The sequence below is a fragment of the Parasteatoda tepidariorum genome, chromosome 7 (assembly GCF_043381705.1).
Source record: "Parasteatoda tepidariorum isolate YZ-2023 chromosome 7, CAS_Ptep_4.0, whole genome shotgun sequence".
In the NCBI taxonomy this organism is placed as follows: Eukaryota; Metazoa; Arthropoda; class Arachnida; order Araneae; family Theridiidae; genus Parasteatoda; species Parasteatoda tepidariorum.
Genome location: NC_092210.1, coordinates 9088036 through 9111626, shown reverse-complemented (window position 1 = coordinate 9111626; position 23591 = coordinate 9088036). Strand labels below are relative to the sequence as shown.

At 31.8% G+C, this 23591-nt stretch overlaps 1 protein-coding gene across 2 annotated transcripts in view; it reads right to left on the bottom strand.

The window, feature by feature from the left end:
- LOC107457543 (nuclear receptor subfamily 2 group F member 1-A) overlaps nucleotides 1–23354 on the bottom strand; it is a 97975-nt gene extending 74621 nt beyond the window's left edge. Inside the window, exons 1-2 of one of the 2 annotated variants that reach the window (XM_016075715.4) lie at nucleotides 22655–23354; nucleotides 9370–9903 (exon numbers count right to left, since the gene is read on the bottom strand). In XM_016075715.4, coding sequence (XP_015931201.2) covers nucleotides 9370–9903; nucleotides 22655–22994 — 874 coding nt within the window. In that variant the 5' untranslated portion in view covers nucleotides 22995–23354. The remainder of the gene's footprint in view (nucleotides 1–9369; nucleotides 9904–22654) is intronic. The other variant, XM_043043505.2, reaches the window with a different exon arrangement.
- Nucleotides 23355–23591: the final 237 nt, after the last annotated feature.

Here is a 23591-nt window from a genome sequence, read left to right as displayed (position 1 = left end):
ATATGGCCTTTTTATTCAATACTCTTGAACCATTCTACAATGTACGTGAGAAACACGTATGCACAGCATCACTCAAATGCATGTATCGTTAAAAAGTACAACTGTAAAAAAAAAAGAGGGACTTATTTATTGTACCTTCGAAGCACGTGTCTCAATAAGTGATACATGGGTATTGGATGTGGTACCTTTTAAATTTAGAGGTAAAAAATAATGATTTAGTCTCTGAAACAAGAGATACCGTTTTTATAGTGGAATGTTTGAAATAGGTAGTTGTAGAAAAAATAATGTATTTGTTTCTGAAACTAGAGATACTGTTTTTATAGTGGAATGCTTGAACTAGGTAGTTGTAAAAAACTAAAAGCGAAAATTTTTATTATAATTTTTCTAACCGTGCTTTAATAATAAAAAAAAAATCAATTACAATCTATTCGCTTGTTGCAAGTAGATGCATAATTCATACCAACTCAAAACAATAAAGTTATGATAAAAAAGGGCTACATACATAATCTTATAAAAATTATAAAAATTGTAGGAAGTGAGTACGTAGCAGAAGAAAGCTAATTTCAAAGCATAATTCAAAAAAACAACACACCCATATTTTTATCGTTATCAGTATTAAAAAAAAGGTCTATAGTTAAAAAGACTTTCACTGGGCTTGGCAACCCCAGGGCTTGGCGATATCTCATTAAAGAAAAAAGCTGTAACATTGTGACCCATTCTTGGCTAGAGAGTATTAAGACTTTCAGCCTGATGCATACTATTAAAAAAAGTACTCTCATGACAAATGCAGACTTAAAATGTCTCTCCTTATCTCGCTTACAAGAAAAATGGCACCATTAAAAGGCGCGTGCAAGGAAATCTTAAATTCGAAACCACGTGTGCCGTTCTTATTTAACATTCTTCGGGTGAACTTAAAAGAGTTGTTTTTGACGATCTGCTAATGGATTACGTAGAATGTGAGAGTGAAAAATATATAATATACGTAGAAGTGACTTGAAAGTGATCTTACAGTCAGTTTAGTCTTATCATGGCTAGTAAACAGAACACAGAAAGTAAATAAATAATAAAAAGATAATATATGTATGTGTGTATAATATGCGTAATACTGAGTTTATAGGAAAATAAAAGAGTTAATTTAAAAACATATAAATATTAATAGTAGGAAGTTTATCGGTAAGTGGAAAACATTTACAAATTATAATTATATCGTCGATAGGTCTTCTCTTCTGGACATTGCTCAAAATGCGTACTTCAGACAATAGACGCAACTCAAAATGCGTATTTAAGACAATGATCATAGCTCAAATTGCGTATGTAAGAAAATTATCATGGTTCTAATTCCGTATTTAAGAAAAAGATCATAGCTCAAAATGTATATTTCAGAAAATGATTATAGCTCAAAATACGTATTTCAGATGATTATAGCTCGAATTTCGCACTTAAGACAATGATTAAAAGCTCAAAATGAGTATTCAATAAAATGATCATAGCTCAAATGTAGTATAAGACAATGATCATAGCTCAAAATGCGTATTCAATAAAATGATCATAGCTCAAATTCCGGATTTAAGACAATAATCATAGCTGAAATGCGCATTTCAGAAAATGGGAAGGGTTCAAATTGCGTCTTTAGGAGATGGACAATGGTTTGATTTATAACGGTACTCAATTTAAAAAACAATAAGATAACTTACTTAAGATTAAGCAATATTTTGATATTTTGAATTTTTTTTTTTTAGCGCTTGAAACTTCATGGCTTACTCTAGGTTTGTTTGAACTCACTTTGTTCTAAACTATAAATTTTAAATTACTTTTGACGATGAAAGAGAATTTGTGACGAAAAGTCTCTCCCATGGTATGGCGTCCTCTTAAGTTCGCACAAAATTTCCGTCGTATTATGGTCAAAGTATTGATATAATTTTCCAATATTGAATTTTTCTGAAATCTTAGATAGCTAATCATGGACGCATAGCAATAGAAATGGGCAATCTTTAAAGAACAGCAATACAACTTTTATCTGTGATAGATATTTTTCAGTACGGCAAGCATATACTAACATTAAAAAAAAAGTACAATATACTTGATTTCTAGCCAAAGAGGGCATATTTTTACGAACTTCATATTAAGAGAAAGATGGAACAAAAATGCCCTTGTTTTCCACAAGCAAATGATGCGTGCCAGGGAAGATGTGTTTTAATACCATAAAAGCTCATTACCCTGACTTTAAAAACAAAGTTCTAAATTTCATCAAACATAAAAATGGGAATTTACTGTTGTTCTTTCAATTCAGTTATCAATTTTCCACGGAACATTACATCAACATTTTTTTTAAAAAAATAAAATCCCTTCTTCTGAAACAAGCCAAACAGATATACTATTTATAGAAGAAATTTCATGAAAGAAAGTATTACAACTAGCAACGTAAGAATTTGCGGTTAGTAGCTGAGTACAGTTAATTTAGAAAACTGTTTTCTTTGCTTTAAGTTTTTTTTCTTTTCAGAATTATGTGGGATCCGTTGGAAATAATTTTTAAACATACGAAATTATGAAACTAAAGATTTGGAAGAAAAGGGGTACAAATATATTACACATGGGGAACTTTAGGGATTTTTATAGTCATCAAAATAGAAAAACTGCAATATTTTCCAGCTATGATAGACATTAAACAGACTTGAAATGTTATGTTTTATGTTTACTCATAATTCCGAATATTAATAGGCATTTATTTCATCAAAGATAGTTAAAAGAATTTTTTTTATTTAATTTAAAAAGAGAGTTTTGAATAAAAATAATCTAAACATATTAGAACAGAAAAAGTTCTGAACTTATTTCTATAAATGAGGTTTGCTTCCTTGTGTATTAGTATTGCTTATTTAAATATTCAAGAAAGCAAGCGATAATCTGTGCAAAATTCTATTTCAATAGGGAGTTTTTTTTTAGAAAACTTACTCAATTTTAGGGAATGTTCTGAAAAGTACAAAAAAGCCAGGAGAATTTTAATTAAACCAGTAGACTACGATAAACTGACGAAATTCAGTAGTCTACTGGAAAATCCAGTAGAGTTGGCAGCTATGTATTATATATAATAATATATTTGTACAAATACAACAGGCTGCAAATACAAAATTTCATATCGATTCTGTAATAAAACTGATTGATTTAAAGAACGGCAAATTAAAGATAAATTACAATTTTTTAAATAAATAATTACAATTAAAACTAAGAATTAAACCAATCCTATTTATGCAAGTTTGCTGGTTATAAAATCTCAGATGCTTAATTTTGGATACAAAGGAGATAATTTTTTTTCTTCTAATTTGCATACCCTCCCTTATAAAATAACTATGGAAAAAAATATTCATTTGTTTGTGATTTTAATTTAAAACGGACATTTGATTTTTTCATCTGTCAATGATAATAACGAGTAAAAAAACAAACATACAAACAGTATAATTATATTCTTATTACAACTATTTTATTTAAATTCATTAAATAACTTCTTAATAAATAAAATTTTCTTTACAACAAAATTAAGAATTAATATAATATAAGAAATAATCCCTTATTTTTTTTAAATCAGATTGTTTTAAAATGTATCTCTGTAACTACAAGGCATAAAAATAAAATACACAATTAGTAATTACAAAAAAACATTAAAAGCGAAAATAGAGTGAATTTTAATCCCGTTAATTTTGATATTATATATATATATATGAAGCAATAACTAGGAAATCGCAAATAGCGGTCATGGGCCAAAAGAAAAATCGAATGGTCAATGTGCTTTTCTCTCTATATATATCCAGAGAGAAAGTTGAAAACCAGGTATTATTTGATTTCTGACAATACCCGCAAAACTTTTCTTATTATCAAAAGTCTTGTTCCCAACCGTGGTGGCTCAGGGGATAAAGCATTCTCCTTCCGATGAGGTAAGCCGGGTTCGAAACTTCCGGGTCTACGGAGCTTCGTAAAACATCTTAAAGGGGGTAACTGTAGCGGTCGAAAAAACAAAAGTATTTAGATTTTTTTTTTCCGCAAAGAAATGGACTAAATCAAAATTCTGAGAAATGTTCCTTACTATCCAAGTAGCTGAGCCGCAATGGGATAGAGCGTTTGCCTTCCAATGAAGTGAGCCGGGTTCGAATCCCAGCAATGGCTGGTCGATGCGAATTCCGCACCCGGTTCACAGTTCCAACATAAAATATCCTCAGTGGTAGACTGATCAGGGGCTAATAACTCCCTGGCCGTCAGGCTAACGGTGGGAAGTTTTCGTGGTTAAAATCTCCATCCAACGCAAATGCGGGTTAGTTCCATCAAAATGTCCTCCACGAAGTCAAATTTCTCCCACTACTTGATACAGGAGTTCCTTTGTCTTCTGGATTGGATTCAAAATTACAAAGCTACGGACTGAACAGTGGTAGACGTAAGCTCAAAATTAGGACGGGTGTTTAATGACAGTTATAAAAAGAAAGAAAAAAGTCTTGTTCTAGAATAATTCTGCTCTATGAGTGTCATTTTATAACTAAATAAATTCAATTCCGAGCAATACCTAATCATAAACCAAAGGAAACGAACTCAGCCTCCCGATACAATTTATCCTAGAGTATTCAGACACTAATTACTTTATCATCTCAAAGAAAAGCCCAATTAAGAACAACTCTTCTCCAGAAGTAGATAGCGTAGGAAGAACAGAAAAGTGAAAGAAGAACAGGTATCAAAAGCTGAGGTCTAATTGAATCATGGCATGCAGAAGAATTAGTAATTCTTATTTCTATTTCTGTGTCCTTAATACGCTAAACACCCATAATGAGTTGTACGCAGTGAACTGTCACTGGCACTTCTGACACAGCGAAGAGTTCGATATTCCAGAATGGAACATTTTGAAGAAGCAACTCTCTTCAGTCACAGACCATTACGTCGACCCGGGTCAAGTCGGCAGGTTTTTTTTTCTTTTTCTTCTCCATATATATTCCAAGCCTAGGCCTAACCATTATCAACATTAGACACGCCTCGCTGCTTTTGCAAGCAATGAGAAATTTCTAACGTGGGATAGTCTGCGTTTCCCTCAAAAATTTTGAATTCATTTCATCTCTTTGAATTTAATTGACTTTGTCGGATTGTTTTATTTATGAGGACAGTGGCCACACGAATTGGGCCCTCAAGCGTCTACAGAAAGCTTGGATTATCTCAATTTAAATGTTCGAATGGAAAACTATAACTGGGGTGTTCAATTTATGTTTTAAAGACGAAAGCTCAGCTCCTTGTTAACCCCTGTTGTAAAATTTTTTCGATCCATCTGCGACAAAGCTCTCTAGCACTAATATCCATCGGCAAGATACTTTTAATATATATACACTTCGCATTTTGTAAATAATCATCACAATAAAAAAATAATTAAAAATCATGAAATCCGTAGAAGTAATTGCCGAAAAAATATTGACGACGAAATCGAGCGAATCGGACTTCTCAAATGCGTGTTTCGTTTGGAGAATGGGTTGTTGTAATATCGTACAAAAAATATCGGATTTAAAAACTATGGAGAAATCAATAACAATAACTGCCAAAAAATCGATAGAATTATTACCTTAAAAAATAAATACTTAAATGCACGATTCGAATTTTCCACATTGTTTGAAACAAATCGCGATATTTAAAAACCACGTGAAAATCAATATCAATAACTGCCGAAAATACAATCAAAGTATTATATCGATTGACGATACTATCGGTGTAAATTGAGCTCTCCAAAAAGTGATTATCTACATGCGCGATTCAAATTTTACGTATAAATTTCTGTAGAAAAGAAAACTAAAATTTTTTACTTTTCAAAAGTAAAATCTTTCTGCAAGAACTCTGAAACGTTCTGCGACAATGTCTCTGTGTCGCTGTAATTCAGCCAAGGGGCCTGCTACAATAACTTTTTTTCTTTAATTTCATCATTGAAAATCTTAGATTAAAAGAGCGTGTCAAGTGAACAGTTTAAAACAAACGAATTTTAAGTTTAAATAGCAATTTATGATCAGTTGCTGAGCTTTAAATGTAGAACCATAATTTATTTTGCTAAATTTTAAAATAATTTATTTTAATACTAAATATAGTGATTGAAGGGCTTTTTGGAAGAACATGTTATTTAATTTAAAAATAAGTCAAATTTGCAATCAAAAAATTTAAGCGAAGTAACCTAGTCTACTTTGATTACCTAAGATCGATGAAAAATTGATTGACACATTCTGAAACAATTGATTTCAAGTTGTGGAAAACATGAAAAAAATCGTCATAAAAACGAATTTAATAAAATTCAAATTAATGCCAAGCGATTACTAATCACAAGAGCTAGTAAAAAATGATGATTACAATTTACGAAAGAATTGTGGTGGCAATCTAACTACAGTACTCTAACAATAATTAATTCCAAATTGCATTGAACAAAGAACATTATCTCGAGCCGACACTTGCGATGTATTGCTCCGTAACTGCCAAAACGATAAAAAAAAAGAAAAAAAAGAAATTGCATTCAACAACTATATGACATCCACCAAATTATGCTGTTCTTAGGTAAGTTTAACATGATTTACATAATCTATACCAACTCGCAAAGAATGTAGGAAATATTAAAAGCAAAGTGATTAGTTCGTTGATCGATAGAAAATCAGCAGGCACATTCTAGAACAATATATTCCAAGTAGCATAAAACAAAAAACATAATTAAAAAAAATAAACCTATTAAAATTCAAATTATTGCCACGCGAAATTAAATGATGAAAAAATTGAAATCAAAGTGATCTGGACAGTTTTACAAAAGGATCGCGGAGCGATTCCTAAAATTCGGATGCCGAGTTCGACAACAATCGATTTCAAGAAGCCGAAAAGAACAAAGAACATCATCAAAGAAATAAGTTTATTAAAATTCGAATTATTGCCAAACGAAGAACTCGAGCCGACACTTGTGAAAATGTCTTGCTCCTTAACTGCCAAGCGAGAGAAGAAATAGTGAAGCCAAATTCATTATTAAAAGTCCTCTCTAAGATTCTTCTAGAACGCATCTACATAAATTCTTTCAATTTTTTTTTTTATCCTGATATCTTCCCGTACGAGTAGTTCCTAATCTGTAACAGGATGGATGGGGTACTGATGTCGAAGTGGATGCCCCACCAGTGACACTCCCCACCCCACTTTTTGATGTCATCAAGTGATGCGTCATATGCAAAATTCCTAACTCCTTTTTCTTGCTTCTCCCCCCCTCCCCAAGAGAAGATGTTAAAGAGGGAATATTTATGACTTTTTGGTGAAGAACATTTTTATTTCGGAAGGGGGTAACAGGAATTTGTGATATCTGACTTTATTTTATTCTTTTTTTTTTCGAATTTTATCACTTTTTTCGTTTTTTTTATTTATTTCACACCCCTTTTCTCCATTTAATAAAAATCCTTCACTTTACAGAATTGGAAAGAAGAGGGAAAAAGTTAAGAAGGCGTTTATTTATCATCGTCAATGTCAAGAAACAATACGAACGAATAATAATCAACAGGATCAATTCTTTTTTACTCTTTTTTTTAACTTTTTGGGGAGATAATTTTTTTAAACTACTTCATCAAATGCTTATAGACTTAACTTCTCCATTATTCATCGACTGAATGTTTAAATCGAGGGGGAGGGGACCTGTACAGGTTTATTCTCTAATTAGAACCGCGTGTAAGCAGAGGAAGAAAATGATAATTATAAAAATTAAATGCAATATAAATTCAAAAGGCTATAGTTCTTTAAATTAATTGTTTTACTATGGACACCAAATTTCAGCTGGCAAAGAATTAACCTTTATGCAAAAGTTGGCATTAGAAGAGATTTGGTCTTAAAGTAAAAGTTGCAAGATTTCATATATTTGACCTTTAAAAATTTCATCTGTAAATTTGTGGATTAGAAGAATTTGTGAGACATTGGTTTGAATTAGTTATCATTAGCTCATGGTGTCTTCAGTAAAAATTGTAAGATTTAAAAAGGATTTGGTTTTCAAAGTGTCTTCAGAGTGTTTGAGCGTGGGTTGAACAATCTCATTGCATACGATTTGGTCTTTATGGTTTTTTTTAAAGTTAAAAGTACAAATATCAATGGTAAAAGAACGTTTTTTAAGCAACCATTGAGTATATTCCATCGTCAAATGATAGGTTTTTGTAGAAAGCCTAGGAATTTTCAACAACAATCACGCGAATTTCAATGTCAATGGCTTGGCCTTTATAGTTTAGTATCTTGGAAGCGAAAATAGCATGAATTGCATTGATGTAAGTTTGATTTTTCTGATGTAGCTCCAGGAATTTTATCTTAGCAAATTTTTATATTATAACAAAATTCATTTTATAACTGAATTTTATCATTTTTTTTCAACGGAGACTATTCATGCTAAACAGAGATATGAATTTTTAAAAAGTTGGCAATGTTTCAAGATTGACGACTTGCATTACTTTTTATACTCTGTTCAGCGATAACTGGCAGCCTAAGTAAACGAAGCCACCAAACAGTTGGCATAACCTTTGGCTGCTTGGCGCCAAAATTATAACAAGCGGTGCAAATCTGACCAACGGCATGTATGAAAAGAACCGCCGACTGAGCGAGGAAACGACAGATATAAGGTGCGTAGCCAAATCTTTCAACAATCAATCACCTTTAAAGTACTTTTTAAGCACTCAAAAATATTTTTAAGCGCTATATACATTAACAAAATGCAAAATAATTTTCTAAGACTTTACATGATCATGATAAAATAAATAGTTTTTGACAAAGAACTCTTTTTCTTAATTATATTAGCCACCATAAAAAAATCGAGAGATTTTCGGTTCGATTTTAGAGGGTGGAAAATGAAGCCTACAATTGAGAACATCTTGCAAAACGCAGCAGAACTGCACATGAGAGTGCAAGAATCGCACCGAATCCAGCTCAGTCGACACACAAGCGGACTCCCAAGTACATCAAATATGTAATATGACTGGTGCTGTCATACGTTACGGACTGACGTTACGACAAAATGGATTGTGGTTGAATGAATTGTGAAAACGTTGAATAGAACAATGGGAAAACCACGCTTTTGCATAAATGCAACGAAATCGACACAGTAAAGAAAAAAAATCTGATTTTCGGAAAGGGAAAATTAAGCACTTTTTAATAACACCTATAAGGGCTTTTAAAAAATGAAAATCGAAGATAAGCACCTTTAAATATGCTACGCACCATGGATATATGCTTATTTACACTATTAGTTCTCGCCGAACAGACAATATTAAAATGTATTCCTCCGAGCAATTAAAAAAACAACGTAACGACTTACGTTGTTTTTTTTTTTATTGAACGGCAGTGTTGTTTTAAAAAGAGAGTTGAGCCTACCTGTTGTGAAGAGAACAATGGCTTTGAGGCAGCTGTATTCCGCTGCATCTACATGCAGCGCTTTCAGTTTTTCCACTTGTTCTTGAAAGATTCTAATGTGGTCCATGAAGGCCACAACACGGTCCGCGGCCATGGGGGAGGCATGTAACCCCGCAGCCGCAAGCAGGGGCGCTACATGCAGGGGCATGGAACATTGGGAGGCATTTAATACAAAAAGTTCACTCCAGACCAACCTCAGCAGCGCCACCTGGTCGGTCACTTGAAGGTCAGGAAAATAAGGAATGTTCCTAGCCCATTCCACGGCACTGAAGAGCAGCCTAGCTGCAAGTTCACATATGTTGTCAATGCCCATTATGTTGTTGGGCTGTAGACACTGGGCGTATCTTGAGGATGGGTAAGGCTCTGCCCGTAACAGGAATGAGATGAAACTTGATAGATAAGAATTAGGTGTACCATTGAGTGCATCACCGTTGGTCAAGGTCATCTGTCCAGGAAGGGCATGCTGGCTAGGGGGGACCCGCCCCCTCTGCACCGCTGCGAAAAGACAAAAAAGACAACATGTAGAGCCACATTAAGTATAAAAAAAAACATGTGTTAATCAGAATAACTTAATAAGACATGTAGATTAACCAAGCTATTGTTATTGCAACAATCTTTCAATAAATACTATACTTGAATATATAATATTTACATCGAAACAAAGAGTCTATGAAGCCTAGACAAAGAGCCTGATTAACGTCAGTTTTAGAATCTTTATCAAAAATGAAGAAATATTTTTTTTTCAGAAAATGTATATAAATAATTATAATCTTTGATAATTATCAGCTAGGTGAAAAAAATCTCGCCAAATTGGCAATTTTAAAAAAAAAAAAACTTTCCTAACTTTTAGAATGTATTAATTATTTGCTTGTTCCTGATAATTCTGTAAGGCAACATGGTATGTATAGTTTAAAATTGCCTCATGTGTAAAACTTAAATTACAACGTTTTGTTCTCCTTGACGAAAGAGCTGTCAACGCCGTTTTATACATTTATACATAGCCAGGGCCCGACTTTGCCTAATTGGGGCCCGAGGCAAAAAACTTCTTTCCTTCACTACTTCAGTAATAACGAACCGAACTTTAGGGAGGTATTTAAATTTTTCACCTCATTATAGATAACAAAAAAATTCACCAGAAACAAATATAGCTATACAGTGCCCCCCCCCCTCCAATGGTCATACGAAATATCGCTCTGTCCATTTTAATGATTTTCTGACAATTCTATGTCCATCATGCCGAATGCAGTTTTCTGATTATTAACTTTGTCATCTATCTGCGAAAAATCCATATCCTTGTTGACATTAGGGCGGAATTCAGCCACATTTTCGCAATTAAGATGGCTCAATTAGAAGCCCGTATTTTTGTAAACATATCGCATTCTGCGACATGTAAAAATACAGGCTTTTGATCAGCCAAATTTGTCCACCGTAATTACGAAAATTTTGCTGAATTCCGCCCTAAAAAGCCATGGATTTACGAATTATATATTATGTTCATACGATAGACTAATGAAGAAGTTAACATAAAACTGACGGATTTTACACTGTACTCATATTTTGTTTAAAAAAAAAATCATTTAAGAAGGAAACTTAAAATAAACTTACTATTCGATTTGGGGGGACGGGGCAACTGCCCCGTAAGTCCCTGCCTTCCCAGAATACATAAAAAGGTAGACAAATAAAAATTTAAGGTAAAATAAATTTTTTTCATATTGCCTACATTTAAAAAGTTCGCAGCACAATTATTAGGTTTTATATGTATGTTTAAGTTGTTTGTATGTACTGGCGAAAAAAATCATTGCAAAGTAAATTTATTACATCTCCAATAAAATGTTAAATTAAAATAATTAACACCACTCTAAATATTCTAGTAAATCTGAGCAAATTGGCACTAGTAGGTAATTAACATAAAAAGCGCTTGCTAAAGAGGGACAAAACTCAACCTAACAGTCACGAATAACTGTTATCTCACAATACAGTTGAGTCCCGATTATCACTGTTTTCGCTTTAACCGAGCTGTCAAATAGTTCAAGGATTTTCGTTTTTCTGCTTTAGCTTATTTTTTATTTTTAAAACAGGGTGCGTAGCCAAATCGTTCAACAAAAAATAAGCACCTTTTAAGTACTCAAAAAATATTTTTAAGCACCATATACATTAACAAAATGCAAAATAATTTTTTAAATTTTACATGATCATGATAAAATAACTAGTTTCTGATTATTTATTTTCTTCATTATTTATTTTCTTAATTCCACCATAAAAAGATTAAGAGATTTTTCGGTTCGATATCAGAGGGTGGAAAAAGGAAGCCTGAAATTAAGAATATCTTGCAAAATGCAGCAGAGTTGCATATGAGAGTGCAAAAATCTCAACGAACCCTGCTCAGCAGACACACATGCGGACTCGCAAGTATTTCATCAAACAATGTGAAAACCAAGCTTTTGCATAATACGCAGCGAAAATCGACATGATGAAGAAAAAATTCTCATTTTCGAAAAATTAAATAAAGCACTTTTTAAAAACACACTATGAAAAAAGCACCTTTAAAGGCTTTTTAAAAAACGAAGATCAAAAATAAGCACCCTTAAGCACTTTTTAAAAACGCTACGCACCATGTAAAATTACCGCCTGAATTTTATCCTGAATTTTATCTTCTAAACAGTCAGGAAAGCAAGCTGACGGACAACACGAGATTAACGATGAAATTATCGTTATTATCGTCAATGGTGAAAATAAACCTAGTGAAGATGATGAAGACAGTAAGGATGAAAATCAACATAAAAAATCTCTCATACTGATGGAGTAAAAAATACCGAAAGTGCTATTGAATATATTGAACAATAAGGAGAGGCGACGTCATCATTCCTGTTATCACTAAAAAAATGGCGAAACATTGGTGTAGAAAAGCGCCAAATAATGCAGAACAAAAAAAGATTAAGAACTTCTTTATGTAAGCTTTTTAATTATAATATGAATTGTACGTCGTGTACTCGTATAAATTTTGTATTTGTAAATATATTACATTTATACCGACTCTTTTTCTTTCCTTTTTATACTTTTCGCTTTAACCGAGTTTTTCGGTTAGTCGTGGTCTACATTAAATCCGATAATTGGCACTCAGTACTGTGCTGTACTTATAAATTACTTTATAATACTGTTATTATAAAATGTGCGTATTATTCACTAAAATGCATTATTAAGCCGTGGTAGTTCAGGGGATAGAGCGTTCGTCTTCCAATTACGTGAACCGGTTTCGAATCCCAGCGTTAGCTGGTCAAAAAAAACTCCGCACCCGGCTCGCACCGACCACAGTGCTGACGTGAAAATATCCTCAGTGGTTAACGGATTGTGGGTTTAGAGTCCCCTTGCCGTCAGGCTAACAGTGGAAAGTTTTCGTGGTTTTCCTCCCCATGTAAGGCAAATGGGGGTTAGCTCCATCAAAAAGTCCTTCACGAAAGCGAATTTCTCCCACTATTTGATCCAGGACTTCTCTGGATTGGTTTCAAAACTACAAGGCTACGGAGCTGAACATTGGTTGTCGTAAACCCAAAAAATTGGGTCGGCTGTTCAACGACGGTTACAAATACGGTTATAAAATAGCCGGTTGCTTTAAATAACGCAACCGACATAATCTATTAAGTTAGCAGCCATGTTATACTTTTGTAAACGTAACTTAATACTTTTTTGACAGTTTGGTGGCTGAATTATCAGAGATCGCAATCGCAGGATCAAGTTCTCTTCGTAAAAATTATCGAAGAGCTCTTTCAGTTTTATCAGTTAATGTAGAGGCAAATTTCCGCTACTAATACCTTCTTCCAATCTTGCACAAGAAAATTAAAACATTATGTCAGCAAAGAGAAGAAGAAGAGGAAAAAGTTATCACCGAGTTCAAAGTGCGTTTATCAAGATAAACACGAAGTATGCTTACAGCTGACACTGCTTGCATTTATTTTTTTTTATGAGCTGATAGAAATTTAACAGATAAATGACAGTTTATTTATGTATGGAAAATATTTCCTTACAAGACTATGTGAAACGAAGTCGATATCGATATCACAATGATGCGATTATATGAGAGGAATTTTTAATTATATCCAATTTGCTATTGAAATGCATGACTTATTAAATTTTTATACGCTACACCAACTATTAATGATACAGTTCAGTTTACACAGTATCAAGAATATTTTAGAAATTTCGAACCTACATTTTGAGCGTCATGTAGATATTTGCATGTCTTCAAAATAATAAATAATTACGTCTCTTTTTCCAAGATGCGTAGCATTTTAAAAAAGTGCTTAAAGGTGCTTTTTCAATTCGGTGTTTGTAAAAAACACTTAATTTTCTATCTTTTAAAAAGAGATTTTTTCTTTGTCGTATGGATTGTCGTTCTAAATTGTAAAAAAAAAAAGCATTATTTTCACAATTTTCCCTGCAATATTTTTTAGAAACTAGTTATTTTATCTATGAAAAGTTTGAGATGTTTTTCAATTTTATTGATTTTATGTTTATAAATTAAGAACTTTTAACTATAGAAAAAAATAATTTTTATTACTGCACAGATCCTTATTACGATTTTTTTTTGTTTTTGGAAAGTGCAAAAAATATTTTTTGAGTGCTCAAAAAGTACTTAAAATGTGCTTATTTTCTGTTGAAAAATCTGGCTAGGCACTCTGTTTTCAATTATTCAGATATTGAAATTCCTGTCTTAAAATGCATTCAAATAAATAAGCCATAAATTATTAATTATATTGTTTAGTTTAGAAAGTATCAGTAATATTCCAGTAAAAAGAACTTAAAGCAGAGTTTTAAAATTTATGCAAACCGCTATGTGGCTTCGGTTCGGTTTAATATTATCAATTCAAAATTCAAATTAAACAAAAAAATGAATTTTTATTAATTCAATAATTTCATTTATATATTAGACATGCTAACTCGTTTCAATCTTGGGGTATCTTTTGATATTTTATTTTATTTTATAACCGTCGTTGAACAGCCGACCCAATTTTCGGGTTTACGACTACTAATGTTTCAACTACATCGCCTTGTAATTTTGAATCCAATCCAGAACTCCTGGATCAAGCATTGCAGAAATTTGTCTTCGTTGAGGACTTTTTGACGGAACTAACCCGTATTTGCGTTATAAGGAGGGACGACCATGGAAACCACCCATCGGTCAGCCTTACGGCAAAGGGACTCTAAACCATTATCCATCTACCACTGAGGCTATTTCACATCAGCACTGTGGTTGGTGCAAACCGGATGTGAATTCGACCAGCCATCGCCGGGATTCGAACCCGCATCACCTCATTGGAAGACGAAAGCTCTATCCCCTGAGACATCGCACATATAGCATTCATGATTACAAATTACATACTAGAGCCGCGATGGCTCAGTCGATAGAGTGTTCGCCTTCCAATGTGGTGAACCGGGTTCGAATCCCAGAGATGGCTGATCTATACGAATTCCGCATCCGGCTAGCACCGACCACAGTGCTGACGTAAAATATCCTCAAGGATAGACGGATAATGCTTTAGAGTCCCTTTGCCGTAAGGCTAACTACGGAAGGTTTTCGTGGTTTTCCTCTCCATGTAACACAAATGCGGGTTAGTTCCATCGAAAAGTCCTAAGCGACGGCAAATTTCTTCCAATACTTGATCCAGAAGTTCTCTTGTCTTCTGGATCGGGTTCAAAATTCCATGGCTACGGAGTTGAACATTAGTAGTCGTGAACCCGAAAATTGGGTCAGCTGCTCAATGACAGTTATAAAATAAAATAAAATACAAAGTTGAGATATTTCAACGACTTGCAAGGTAACTGGTATTAAATTATTACTTATTAAAAATTTCAAAAACTAAAAAGTTATTTTGGGACTTTATGCATGTGCTCTTATTCCCTTTCTCTAAATTAGGCCTTGCATTGCACTTGACAATTATATTGAGCCCCCTACACTTGACTGCACTGACAGCCCCAATACCTTATAATTATGTTGAGATATTTTGTGGTAGCAGACGACATTTTCTGAAAAACTAGAAATTCATTTTTATTAAAAAAAATTCGAACTCTCAGCTTACTGCCAATTGAATAATGGTAAATTAAAATGGTATTTAAAATAAAAATGATTAATTAATAATATCATGGATGAATTATCATATATGAGCGAAATAAATTCTTTAAAAACGATACTTCGGAATGAAGAAAAAATAAGTCCTGAATTGTGCCGTGAATTCTTATATCACTTGTTAGTATTATGTTTAATTCCAATCTATTAGGAAACAAATAAATAAATCCAAACGATTTTCTTCGCGATAAATATACGTTATATCATGAAATAATTATCATAACTGTGAATTAAATTATGTTAAAATGATGATTTAGAATATAGAGGGAAAAGAAAGTAGTCGGGAATTATGCAATTTAATCGTACATCAATTGCTATTTCTAGGCTTAATTTGGGATCATTTAAGGAATAAAAAGAGTGCAAACGATCTTTTTGATAATAATAAAAAAATGTAAAATCATGGAATAATTCTCATATAAGTGAGTTAATTTAATGCTAAAACGATTATTTCTTTGGAATGGTAGAAAAGAAGAAGTCGTGAATTGTGTTAACCTATCTCACATAAATTGCTATGTTTAATTCCAATCAATTAGGAGTGAAAAAATATTTATACAAAAAGCTCTTTCCTGTTAGCTAAACCATTACAAGGAAGATGCGTGTAAATTATTGCATTACTCCAAATTATATGTTAGACACTGCAAAAGTCAAATGACACTACGACCTCGCGAAAACGAGATATTTATTTTAAAGAACATCGAAGGGATTACAGAACAAAGATACCCCTTTCGTGAGATGAAGAATTTACTAAAGCCGTGAAAAGGATATTAGTATTTAAGGCCACGGGTCAATTCGTTTTTAGGCTTATCACGCATGGCGGCTAACGTTTCAAATGAAAGGTTAACAGTGACAGATACCGCTAAAGTAGTTGGTATAATTATATTTTATTTATTTATTTGTTATCATTTAATTTCTGGACAATTTCATTTTAGCCAGTAAGTCTCAGTACAGTCTACGGATCACGATAGTATATAATTATAATATCATATAATTTTTAAATTTATTTGCCTGATCATTATTGACATCATTTTTAAATTTCTAAATAATTCAAATATTGTTTAGTTCCTGATCATGATAAATATCACACTAGCCAGTAAGTCTCAGTACAGCCTACGGATCACGATTGTATATAATTATAATAACATATAATTCTTAAATTTATTTACCTGATTATTGATATCATTTTAAATTTCTAAATATTTCAAATATAGTTCCTGATGATGATAAATATCGCAATTCTTTGCCATTTTAAATCTACATGCATTTACTAAAATAGAATTTTTATTTATTTATCTAATTTTCGAGTAAATTTACTTCACATGGTTTTAGATTTTGCTATATTTTGCTTTAGATTTTGCTATATAAGGTATCCGACTAGTTTCGACAACTTTTTTTCTAAATATTAATATAAAATTTTAAAACATTAGTTTATTCGTTTTATTGTGTGTAAAAACTTATAAAAGTAGCAATAACAATTATCATTATTTTCTTTTTATACGGCCATTTTTAGGTAAAAATTTCTTTCTTAAACGCTAAACACTGTAAAAAAATTTATATCGCCCGAAACAAAAAATCCTTTGAGGATTTTATTTATGAGGCTATCAAATATTATTTGAAATATGATCTTAAAAGCAAGTGCATATACTACTGAGTTAGGGATCAATGTAGTTAAAAGAAAAAATTTTTAAAAATTTCCGCACTTGTCAATGCGCTAAAACATGCCTAAAAAGTGAAATTCTACTTTTTTCTCTTAGTCTGTAGTTCAAAACATGTGTGCTATAATCATAAACACTCATAAAAATTGTAGAGAATTATTTTAAAAACAACATCATGTTTAAGGTGGCGTAAAATGTGAAAAAACGTGATTTTGAGATAAACGCATTTAAGGACTTAAAATCACTAGTCTATCTATCCACTGTTACTACGTAACAGAAAAACGCATTTAAAGACTTTTGAGATAAACGCATTTAAGGACTTAAAATCACTAGTCTATCCACTGTTACTACCTAACACAAAAACTGTTTTGCATTTGTAAATAATTAGAGTACAAACGAAAGCAAAGTATTTTTAGAAAGTTAAGAGTACAGGGATTCTAAATTTATAATAAACTCATTTGCTCCAAATTATGTTTTTTACATTTTTCGTCAAATATCTTAAAGTAGATTGGATTTTACTGATTCGTATTTTTTTTTTTTAATATTTTGTTTTTATAACCGTCGTTAAACAGCAGACCCAATTTTGGGTTCACAACTACCAATGTTCAGTTCCGTAGTCTTGTAATTTTGAACGAATTCAGAAGACAAGGGGACTCCTGGATCAGTGCCCCCAGAGGTATGATTTGTTATGGGAATAGGGAAGACTTTGAGACCCGACAGATTTAACGTGCATCAGTCACCATTTACTACACGGGGAGTCTTCAGTCGGCGGTGATCGAACCCAAGACCTCTTGGACATGGACCCAGTGCCCTACCAACCAGGCTATCCCAGCCATTCATATTTAATTGGAGGAAGGGCGTAAAAACCATCTACCACAGAACATATCACAGCAAGCATAAATAATATAGGACAATTATATTTACCGCTCAAGAAATGATGTATTACCATACAACTTTAAAGCAAATCAAATATAGGGGGTTGGCTTTGATTTTATGCACTTGCATGATTTTGTATTTTCGAAATTAATAAGTGATATCAATTTATATAAAGGGTAGTATTTTTTTTTTTAAGAGACATGAATAGAATGTAATAATTTTTATTGCAAATAATGCAGAAAACTAAGTTTTTTTCGGTTTTAAAAACGGTGAATTACATTACACATTAATTAACAAATAAATTCCAGCAGTTCCTTTAAGTTTGAAGATTACTTTTTAAACCATACAGACTAGACTTCGTAAATACAAAAGTTAATTTTCGTTAAAAATTAATCCAAAAAAATTACATTTAGGTGAATTTTTTACCTTCAAAAAATTAATTTTGAAAACTTTTATGTTTAAAAAACAGGTTAGATAAAGTTACGAAATTAATAATTAATACAGATAAATTCTTTATTTAATTATGTGGCAAACTTTGTTTATTTGTGATTGACTATATAATTTTCGGAATCATTTGAAGTTCATAATGGAACATTTCAATGAAAGAATTGCTTATGAGAAAGAAGAGACTTCTTAAAATTTTCAGAAATAAATTATTAATGTTCTTTACATGCTATTGCACACTAACAACGCAGAAATTACTTATGCTAAGAAACGATTAAGTCAGCACTTCAACCTTATAGTAAATACAAATAAATGAAAAATTTAAAAAAACAAACATTATTTTGGATATAAACAAAAGACTGAAACTTCGGCAAGAAAATAAAAGTCACAAGATTTAAGTAAAAAATATAAATATATATATATATATATATATATNTGTTACTAATTTCCTAAAAAATGGAAAATATTTTTAATTTCCCACGCAAACTTTTTTACCAAAATAATAATGATAATTAAAATGATAAAGCCAGAAAACGTGGTCCATTCTGTATAACTTAAAGCTTAAATGGCAATGCTGAAATTCCTTGTGGTATTTATGGCCTAGTAAAAAAAAAATATCATTAAATGTTTCCGATTTCAAAACAAAGAAGAATTGCATCTTTTTATCAGCATAAGCCACTAAGACCACTGATAAGCCCTCTTCCCACCCCTAGATAATGACATCTTCTGTAGTGGGGACTAGAATTCTGCAGATAAAAATCGAAACCCCTTAAAGAGCCCCCCACAAACTTGAAAGGCCGAAAAAAGAAAGTTGCTCATGTTCTCACTAATCCAGTACAGAAGGATTTTTTTTTAACGCAAAATATAAAAAGCTTTCTAACTTTTGAGCAAAATAACTTTTTAGGAATTTATTTCTAATAGGATGGTGGCTGAGTTTTATTGCTAAATATTTTTTTTCAATTATTTTTATTGAATTATTTATTTATTATTTTTATAGAATCGAGGTCATATTAATGCTAGAAATTATTTTTGGGAATAAATTTTCTTATGACTACCTACTTCAAAATTGTGGGTATTTTATAAAAGGAAACTTTATTAAAACATATATTTATCTCTACTATGAATGAAATTGGTTTCAAAAATTAATTTTAGTATAATATACTAAAAATATGGCATGGTTAACAATTATTTCGGACATACACCTACGCTGCAATGCAGGTATATTTTGCGGAAATTTAATAAAAACTAAGTAACGAGGACTAGTAGCAAAGCATCTAAGTAAGAATAACTACTTTTTTAATGACATGCAAAATGAACAACAACAAAAAAATGCTAAAGGGAAAGTTCAAAACACAAAAGATTTAAGTAAAAAAGAATTAAATAAAAAGGGAAGGAAAAAAAACTAAAACTTTGAAATGATGATATTCGTAACAAGCGTCAACTTCAATAGTTCTGATAATGTAAATATTTAGAATAATTAGAAGCACTGGATATTTACACATATAAAATTTGTAATTCAATTAATACCAAAATTAAATTAAATATTTTAACTCAAAAGTCTATTTTTAAATCGAATTACATTTGTTTTTGAGAATACAAAGTTGAAAACTATAGCACAGCCATTTGATTTTAACTGTTTTAATTTTATTTTGAAATATATCCATAATTTAATCATTAATCATATTTGTTAAACAACTACTCGGTAACTAGATTATCAGTATCTACTCACTATTAAAAAATTTTAAGCTAGCTACACTATAAAAACTTGTTTCCTAAGCAGACAAAGCACAAATTGAAACTTTCAAGCTAAGTTGATTAAATTAATAATACAAATTAAAATATAACCTTTACAAATTAAACTAAAAATAATAACGGAATCAACGACAGTTGACAAATTTAAATATTTTTCACAATAACTTGTTTGGAGATATTTTTTTAGGCATTTAATCGGAAAAAACTGAAACACGTAAAATTTAAATCAAGAATTTAATTTTTTTTATTAACATTACTTTCTTAATAACAAGATAACAGACATCGAGATTAATATCAATTATTGATAATAAATTTACTAATAATAAATTTAGTTAAATATTTTGGTAAAATCAAACTAGAAAAACCATTTAAATATTTCACTAATTGAATAATTCAGAATTAAACGTTTTTACCAAACAAAGGATTGTAGTTATGAATGATAATTAACAAGAAAACACAATTAACAACAATCAAACAATTATTCATCTAATATTTCTTCCATTTTTAATTATTTTCGGCTACAGTTTGAACATATAAAACTATTTTATTTTGGGATTCTCAGATTTTGGATTTAAGTTAAAAGTAATCATTTTAAATAGAGTAGTAAAAATGTAAGAAAATAGATAACAAAGTTAACTCAAGGTATTGATTTTAACATTACTTATGCAACCTAATTATTATGTCAAAAAAATAAATAATTATTGTGATAAAAACAAAATTAATGCAAATTATTAATGCTATCGTTATGTTTATTCGCGCTAAGGCTTAGATTTGAAACGGAAATAGGAGGAGATATAAAATATTTAAATCTAGACATGCGCAATGTTATTCAAAATACAATAGGTTTCAAATCAAAACTAATGTTAAGTCAGCATTGAATTCTAAACAGTGGAAATCACATAAATCAAAACATATTAAACAAACAAATTGTCTTAAAATTTTTTAGGCTAGGACAGGAAATAGGTATAAAAATAAATAATTTTTTATGCGAGCGCACATATAAATTATATTTTTATCAATCACTATTTCAAAAATTGGAAACCTCATGAACCAAAACATCTTAATATTACAATTTATCTCATACTTTACTATGTATATTAACTGAGACCACGTCATTGTTTATTTCGAAAATAAACTATTGTTTAAAACTATTATTTCTTCAAAACAGAGTAATTAAATACTATAATCATATTTGTCTAAAATTTTTATTTTTTTAGATAACAATTATTGTACGAACATAGCTGCCTAAGACTTTCTTATAGCGAGCTAAAGCGGATATAAACAAATAAAAAAAAAACGTATTTAAAAACCAACACTTGTTTAATTTATAATTTATTAAGTTGGTTAATGGTCAAAACAAACTAAAATACCAATTTTGAGTATATCCTACACCTATTTATTACAGAAATTATAAATAAAATCAATATAATTCTAAAAAACATATATATAGCAAACAATGCTTTCATTAATACTAGTTAAACAGAAGAAAACAAATTCTCCCAAGTAAAAGAAAACATTTTTAAAAAAGTTTTAATTTAGTTCGTTAAGAAGAATATAAGAAAGTTTGTCTTTTATAATATTCTTTAAGCATTGAATCGTCATATTAATTAAAATAACATTTTAACGAATTTTTTAAACATGCCATTCAATCTTTTTCAATATCGAACATTAAATTTGAAATAACATATTGTTCTGTTATTCATTTCAACACGGTAAACAACAATAAACATTCATTACCATCCCTATTCAAAATAATAAAAACTTTTTAGAACATTAACTTTTTTAGAACATTTACCTTTAAGAACATTTACTTTTATTACTTCCCTAAGATGGTTCTCTGACTAATCTCTTTCTTATTCATATATTTTCAAAATTTTTTTAAATGGCATTTAAATTTAACTTCCTATTTATTATTAAGAAGAAACATTTATCAAGTAACTTAGTTATGAATTTCTTAAACAGGGAAAACTTTAAATCCTGTTACTAATTTCCTAAAAAATGGAAAATATTTTTAATTTCCCACGCAAACTTTGTTATCAATTTTTTTAAAAAAGGGTAAGGAACTTTAAGTCTTTGATATATATTTCTAACTGGCTTCAAAAACTTTTTTATTCGTTTCCTAAACATGGTAAACGATTTAAAATTCAGTTGATTCCCTAAAGTAATCCAATCATGGTAAAAGATCACTTTTAAGTGGGTGTAGTAAAAATTAGCTAAGGTCAAACCCCAGAACTGAAGGTCACCATAAACATGACCTGTTAACAAGGGGGATGACCTTGAATGCGACTTACCACCCACAGGTGTTCATGGGTACTTTGGCATTGGATGTGCGCTCGATTGGGGGGTCAATTTGAGGGACCAAACACAGGGGGGTGACACATTGGAATAAAACATAGCTGACCTGGCAACCTACCCTCCCTTCGCATTCCCATCTTGAGGCATTTCTTTAGCCGGCAATACTGGCACTGATTCCGGTGATGTTGGTCGATGGGGCAATTCCGGTTGCCCCGGCACGTGTAGTTCAGGTTCCGCCGGACACTCCTCTTGAAGAAACTTTTGCAGCCCTCGCACGTGAACTGTCCGTAATGTTTTCCGCTGGACTTATCTCCACACACTACACATTCTATTTGCTGCTGCTGACCGCCGTTTTTGTCCGAACTGGACGGCGTGACAGCCTGGGGCGGCCCGCCGGTTAGATCGGCGCCGCCGTCTCGCCAGGGCGTAACGGCCAGCGCCGCCATGTTTGGACTCACACAACACACTTTTGTTTATTTATTGTTGCGCCCTTTTTGGTGTGTTTACTACATGCGACTCTCTCTCTGCTAGCAACGAAACACAACCACCTCAACTCCAGAGGCGAACTTGACTGTGACTGAGAGAGAGATCCGAAGAGGCGGGACGCGCGAGGCCTGCCCGATCGTGTCACGTGACTGCGACCTCCCCCTTTCTCCCGTCACGACCCCTAGAGCAGTGGAGATGCGCCACAAACCGAACCTGCTTGAACCTTCGCATGCCAGTGTTGACAGGTTTTTCTTTATCCATGGCAAGCCGCCGAAGCGGGTGACTTCTTCGCCGCCGCCGCGTACGCCCTACTTGTCTCTCTCTCTCTCATTCTTTCGAATATCGGCGGTGGGGTCGGTCGGGGCCCTGCCCTTTCTCTTAAAATATTATGATGATGCCTCCTTTCGCCTTTTATTTTTATCACTGATTTCTTCTTCAGTTGATCGCTATTTGCTCTTTCGCTTTTCACGTTTTAAATTTGAGTCTTGCGTTCTTTTTTTTTATATATACATCCTTTCTCGGAGGAGCTTTTAAATATGATATTCTTCACACTTAAC